The sequence below is a fragment of the Austrofundulus limnaeus genome, unplaced genomic scaffold, assembly GCF_001266775.1.
Source record: "Austrofundulus limnaeus strain Quisiro unplaced genomic scaffold, Austrofundulus_limnaeus-1.0 Scaffold5, whole genome shotgun sequence".
Taxonomy (NCBI): Eukaryota; Metazoa; Chordata; class Actinopteri; order Cyprinodontiformes; family Rivulidae; genus Austrofundulus; species Austrofundulus limnaeus.
The window spans coordinates 2,190,429-2,197,136 of NW_013952407.1; the positions used below are offsets into that span (position 1 = coordinate 2,190,429).

Consider the following 6,708-nt stretch of genomic DNA (forward strand, 5'->3'; position numbering starts at 1 on the left):
TAGAATACGAAAACATTGGTGAATGCCACAAATTCTCCTAAATCACTCGTACGCACAACTTAAGAACAAATCTGTGCGTACGAACGGTTTTTGCACGAGGCCCATTGTTCTCCTTCTATACAGAAAAGACCGACTCAAACCAGGAAGGTTTTTGTTTTCAACAGAAAAATCCTTTAAATTCTCAAAAAATCTGTTAGAGGTTATTTGTTGCAAAACATTGTTTTTTCTGTTTTTTGTTTTCTGATTTCTATTAGTTTTATTATTTGTTGTTATCTGTTTTTATTGTCTGAAGGGACAGATGTAAAATTAGCCCAATGCATCAAATGTTTTTATGTTTATGTTTTAATTGCACAGTGTCTTGATTGAATGAATCCTGTAAGGCAACACACGAGGGTTCATTATGTGTGTTTTCTCCTGGTGCGTTGCAGGAGGTGTCGAGGAAACTGGAGCGAGCGGCGAATAAAACCAGGAAGTGGAAAGACAAAGTGGCCCAACATGAGGGTCTGGTGCGCCTCATCCAGCCAGGTGGGAGGGCTTTATCAGGATATTTTAGTTCTTAATTCTACCGTCATGTAGCTGCAGGTGTTTGTTCAGTAACATCCAGACTTTTAGGTGTGTTTTAGTCAAGATATGATGCTGTTTTTATAAACTGCATTAACTTAGACTTGCAGTAAGTGCATTTTAATTTCTACACTGATTTTTTAAATTTCTTTGTGTTGAAACTTGTGTCTCTTTTTATTCAGGTCATAAAGGCCCCCAGAGGATCACTAACTGGGGTCCGGCGGCGTTCACAGACATGGAGCTGGAGCTGAGGAAGAAATCCTGGCAGGAGAGTAAAAGTCAGGGAGCTCAAACTCAGTGAGACACAAACATGCTCTGCTGTGTCTCAGYTCATTCCTCTTCTTCACTCTGTGAGTTTTAACCAGAAGAAGTCAGTTAAAAATCCAGAAACCATTTTTTTTACAACACGACCTGGTAAACTCTGTACACTGTGAAGTAAACAGCTAGATTCTGACTGTAACAAAAAAAATGTCGTTCATTTTATTTGAGTTATTTTAAACAAACTGTGATTAGAGTTCACTGTTAAATAATCTTTTAGACAAAGTGGATTTGCTTGAAAAATAAATAAAACTTCTTAAAGGTTGTCAAAGTTTCGTTTTTATGAAAATGATTTCAAACAGAATTAACCTCCTTATGATATAAATTAAAAATGGCTGGATTTTTGACAAAAAAAAGTTATGTTCATTTTTTATTGATCAAATCAAGAACTAGAACTCACTGCAATAATCTTATTTATTTTGGGCAAGATGGAAAAGTTTCAGCTCTGATCATCAAAAAGTTTTTGTTTAATTTCTGTTAAAAATATAACTCTAAGCAGGGAGTCAAACCTGTGACTTTCTGGCCACAAGTCAGCTGCTTTACCACTGCACCACAGCCACCCTGACTGTATGAAGAACCAGTCAGTTATTGATTTGATCTGTGGAGTCAAACTTTGTGCATCTCTCGCTGCTCCAGCAGAGGTCAGCGTGCAAAAAGGGTTGGATTCAAAAGAAATGAAGCAGAAGTGAAACACTGAATCCAAAGAGAATAAAACAAATCACTGRCTGAGCAAACCTTCAGTTTGTTTTCTGAACGTTTGTGTGTCACCGCTAGTCTTCCTCATTTCACCTGGGTTTATCTTTAATGGGAAAAATGGTGAATGGACTGAACTTATACAGCACTTGCAGCTTCTTTTTTGCTAACTCCCTCCCTTCAGACCCCAAAGCTCTTTACACTTCAGTCATTCACACACTGATGATGGTAAGCTACATTGTAGCCACAGCTGCCCTGGGGCACACTGACAGGGGCGGGGCTGCCATGCACCGGCGCCACCCTCTGACCACCATCAGTGGGCAAGGCAGGTGAAGTGTCTTGCCCAGGACGACTGGAACGGGGGATCGAGCCGACGACCTTCCGGTTACGGGACGACTCCCCTAACCACTCCACCACAGCCACCCGTTTTTAACGGGAAAAATCTAACAAAGTTTGAGCGACAGAGGGATTTTAATTCTTTAAAATGACCATAAAATATAGAAAATTATATTTTACACTAATCTAAATCTTTACTTACTTTACAAAAAGTAAGGAAATTTGTGTTTGGTCGGTTATTTCTTTCCATACTTCTTGGCAACAAATCTTAAAAGGTTGGAAATCCTAGTAATGTACCTTTATAATGGTGCCACATTTGTAAGGAACATGCATTTGAGTGATGAGCAGCAGAGCTGAGCATGTGGGTTGTGTGCATGAAAGGTTAGTCAAATCCTCTCTGCCAAACATTATTTTGTTTTTTTTTTCATTCTTTTCTCTTTGTTATTAGTTGATTCATTTGAAATGTTGCTGCTAATCATCTTTATGTCCAAACGACTGCAACCTCCATCTTGTTTAAAGGAGACATCATGCTTTTAAATCATTCAGTTGAGGTCTATAGAAAGTGCAGCTGCAATGCTTCGGTCTGAATTCCTCCTTATTGTTGCTCCACAAGCCCCCCCTATCACCCCTTTTTCTGGGGTGCGTCTCAGATCAACTCGTTTCGATGCTGTGTCTTTAAGTCAAAACGAGACAATTCTCGCCCCCCACCAGTTTCCAGAGTAGTCCATTCTAGTTAGAGGCATTTATGACTATATAGCTGCGCATAAACTTTTTATTTACAAGTGAATTAAAAGATGTCAACAAGAGAAGACTTGTCCGTCCAGCCTTACAAATACTGTGATGTAATCATAGAGAAAACTGAACGAGTTGAAAATATGACACAAACAGAATATAATGATATCTACGCAGCACCAGGAGAAACTAAATTCAGCTTTTCTGCTCTCCTAGAGACTCCAAGTAGCCTACAACAAAGCTAAAACATTGGATTTTGCTCGATATGTCCTTTTTAAATGGAAAACACTGCGTCACAACTTTCTGTCATCTCTTCAGCTCTGTTTTGTTTTGATCCAAAAGATTCATTGAATTGACTAAAAAGGCAGATCATCTGACTTTCTGCACTAATCTGATCCTGGTGCTGACTTCCACCTGATAACACCGACGTCACGACAGCAACTCCAACGACTGGGTTGAACTTGGTGACAGCTTGTTGACTTCAGTGGACGTGCAGCGGCGAGGCTCTGTCAAAACAACTGCAGCTCTGCAACAACAGGCTTCTGTTCCWCCGCCTCACCTACAGGAGCACTGCAGCCGAGTGGAGCTGTGGGCGCCGGGTCTGTTGCACGGCGAGAGCTGGTGCAGAAACACCCCCCCCGACTGTGTCACTCAGACCTGGGTGCAAAACCAGAAGAGTTCAGGCTGAGTTCAGAGTTGACACGAGCAGAGAGAGATAAGAGCCTGCATTCATGCTGCTGGTCTGACAGCGTGCAGGTTCCTGATAGGATCAGATAGAGACAAACCTTTGAGCTAACCATGGACTTTACTGGGATGAAAAGATTTTATGGACCTCTTTGTCTGCTTGATTTACGGCTCAACTTGGGGGGAAAAAACAGAAAGTTTTTATTGCAGTTTGTTAGGAATTTTGTCCCGCAGTTTGATAAACAGATTTGCTGTTCGCATTTTCTTCTTTTAAGAGTTATTTATGTCCCAGAAGTATAAAAAAATATGCCCCCCTCCCTCACTCCACATAGCTATTCTCAGAATTGAGAGTCTCATCTCCGTGGCTAAGTTGCACAAGCCCTCAGCATTCCAAATGTCTATCTCCGTCTCCCTCCTGCCCCATGTGTTCGAAACGCACCTGGATGCCCGTGACCAATTCATCAGCTTCCTGTCCAAAACAACATCCCCATCCAACAAACTCCAGCAGATGCCTGTTTTTCCTCTAGATTACACGGCCCTCCGRTGTGGGTTTTCAGCGTTTCAGGACTCAGTTTTAGCTGCGAAAGAAAACGTGACTCCCAACTGTTCTGAGGAAACCCTCATAGTGACGACTCAAAGGTTTTCACGGAGCTTCTCCCTTCACGGCTGAGCGAACCATGTTTGGCTTCTCATCTGCAGTGGGGCTGATTCATGCTTCGGTGCAAAGCTGGCAGCTGACATCATCCTCACTTCTGAGGTGGGACTCCACGACTTGGTTGAAGGAGAAAAATGGTGAAAAAGCTGAATCTGAATTTTTAAAGTTAAAATGATCAGAAAACAAGCTGAAACTAACAGGGCTAAACCGTGCTTTAAAGGTGAAAGTAGCAAAAGAGAAGCTGAATTCTGAAAAGATAACAGTAGCTACAAGCTAAAAGCTCACAAAACAGTGGGTGAGAGATAAAACTAGCAATAGTAGCTGAATGCAAATTTTATAGCAGCAACAGCTAAAGTACAGAACATTAGCCAAATGCTAAAATGAGAAAAACATGAGCTAAAGCTAAATTAGCACTAAAGCAACCGAATGCTACAATGATCAGAACAGTAGGTAAAAGCTAAAACTAGCAGAACAGTGTCTGCATGCTAAAATTAGCAAGAGTAGCTGAATGCTAAAATTAAAGCAACACTAGCTAAAGCAGTAGACAAATGCTAAAATAAGCAAAACAGCAAATAAAAGCTAAACTTAACACTAAATTAACTGAAATCTACAATGATCAGAACAGTAGGTAAAAGCTAAAACTAGCGGAACAGGGTCTGTAAGCTAAAATTAGCAAGAGTAGCTGAATGCTAAAATTTCAGGAGCAATAGCTAAAGCAGTAGAAAGGCTAAAAGGAGCAAAACAGCAGGTAAAAGCTAAAATTAGCACCAAAGCTAAAACTAGCAGAATGGTGTTTGTATGCTAAAACTATCAAGAGTAGCTAAAATTATAGGAGCAATAACTAAGAGGTAGAACATTATTCAAATGCTAAAATAAATAAAAAAACAGTAGCTAAAAGCTAAAATTAGCACTAAATAAAGTAGCTGAAAGTTGGAATGATAAAAAAGTAGGAAAAAAACTAGCAGAACAGCTAAAATTATCAGTTTCTGTTGCTGAAAGAGAACAAAGGATTTTAAATCATCTCAATGAGTTTTTATGAGAAAAACACAAATGAACTTTAATATTTCAAAAAGTTACAAATAAAAAGTCATATTTTCGCCATTTTTGATGTTTTTAGAGTCCCAAAAAACATAAATGTCAAAACAACTTTGTTCTCACAARAAACCTGTATTTGTCTCTACCGCAGGGCTAATCAGCCTATTTTGCCAGTTCTCTCCATAAAGAAACCTTTTCATTTTATTTTATGTTTTTAAACCATGGTGGTAACTGCCCTGAAAGAGCAGCGGGTCCAAAACAAGCAGATACGTGCAGCCTGACGTGTCTGAACTGCTTTTGATCGGTCTCTTTATGTGAGAGGAGCTTTCAGCCGTCCAAGACAAATCACTGAACCTCGAGGAAGAAAGCAGCCAAGTAACACAAGATTACTATTATACTGAAACGCATGTAAAACAGCTCTGACCTTCAGGCTGATGGAAGCTTTCATCAGTAATTTGCCATCAAAGTCAAAATGAACCACAGGAGCGCTGTTGTACTCACGTCATGGTTATGTAAGAGTGATTTTTTTTCATCCCCTCATACATTTATTCATCTGCTAATTTACATCAATCCTGTTTGATCCTCTCAGATGAATACAGCTTTAGGAAATTACTGATTGGATCGAACGTTTGTTAGGAAAACAGTGTTTCCATCACCAGGGATAAAATAATTCCGATCATGCCATTCCACTCAGCCCTGCTGCAGAACATCCGCTCCATCCTTCTGGTTGCGGGTTTAATCTCCGTGCCCCGAGCAAATATGCCYAGCATGGAGGGAATTAGCAGGAGGTTTTGCCCAGATGTTTGCACGGAGCAGCTTCACACCTGCTGCCAGAAAGAAGCAGCTGCATGGATGTAGTGTGTGTGGGACACCACATCAGATCTTCATCTGACCTCAGRCTTCCTCTGAGTCAGGCCTAAAAAKGTCACGGAGGAAATGTGACCCCCACGGTCAGGATTGTGTTGATTGTAGGAGAGGAAAAAAACAAAAGGCCAGAAAACCGACACAAAACCTTAAAGTTCCAACATTTAGGAATGTGACTTTCTGATCACACCATCTGTCATGTTTTGAGTCATCCTGAGCTCTGGAGAGAAGGTTCACAGGAATTCAATAAGATGCACAAGTGTCAAAGTTTCTGAGACACATGAGACAAAAACAGATCTTTCTGTCTTCAGTCACATCAGTTGTTTTTTATATATTTAATATTGTGGAAAGGTACCAACAAATTTATTATAATAGGATGCACAATATATTGATATTAACACTGGCATCGGCTGATATTGCTCAATTTTTAGAATATCAGTATCGGTCTGATAAGTTAAACTGGGCCAATATTAACGTCCGAAATTGATTTCCCACTTTTTATCTTTGTGTTTCTGTTTTGGGAAGGAGATGATTGGTTGAGCGACATCTGTTTGATCATGATAGTGATAKTGATGCTGCGTGATAACTGAAGTAGGAGCCATGTCAGAGGTCTGGTCGTTTATTTACGGCATCAAAAAGACCCAAATGTTTTTGTGAGTGTATGTCTACAAATAATTTGCGTGTTTGTGTAATATCAGTAAATATTGGTTATCAGCTATAACAGCAATAATTATATCGAATATCAATATCGGCTGAAATTTTCATATTGGTGCATCCCTAATTAAAATAATAATAATAAAATTTATTTTATTATAAACCATTATCAGTAC

General features: G+C 39.7%; 1 protein-coding gene across 1 annotated transcript in view; it reads left to right on the plus strand.

The window, feature by feature from the left end:
- The window catches only part of swap70a (switching B cell complex subunit SWAP70a), a 9,511-nt gene extending 8,367 nt beyond the window's left edge, over nucleotides 1–1,144 (plus strand). The window contains exons 10-11 of the mRNA XM_014026829.1: nucleotides 429–525; nucleotides 744–1,144. Of these exons, the coding sequence (XP_013882283.1) occupies nucleotides 429–525; nucleotides 744–862 (216 nt within the window). The 3' untranslated portion in view covers nucleotides 863–1,144. The remainder of the gene's footprint in view (nucleotides 1–428; nucleotides 526–743) is intronic.
- The last annotated feature ends 5,564 nt before the right edge of the window (nucleotides 1,145–6,708 follow it).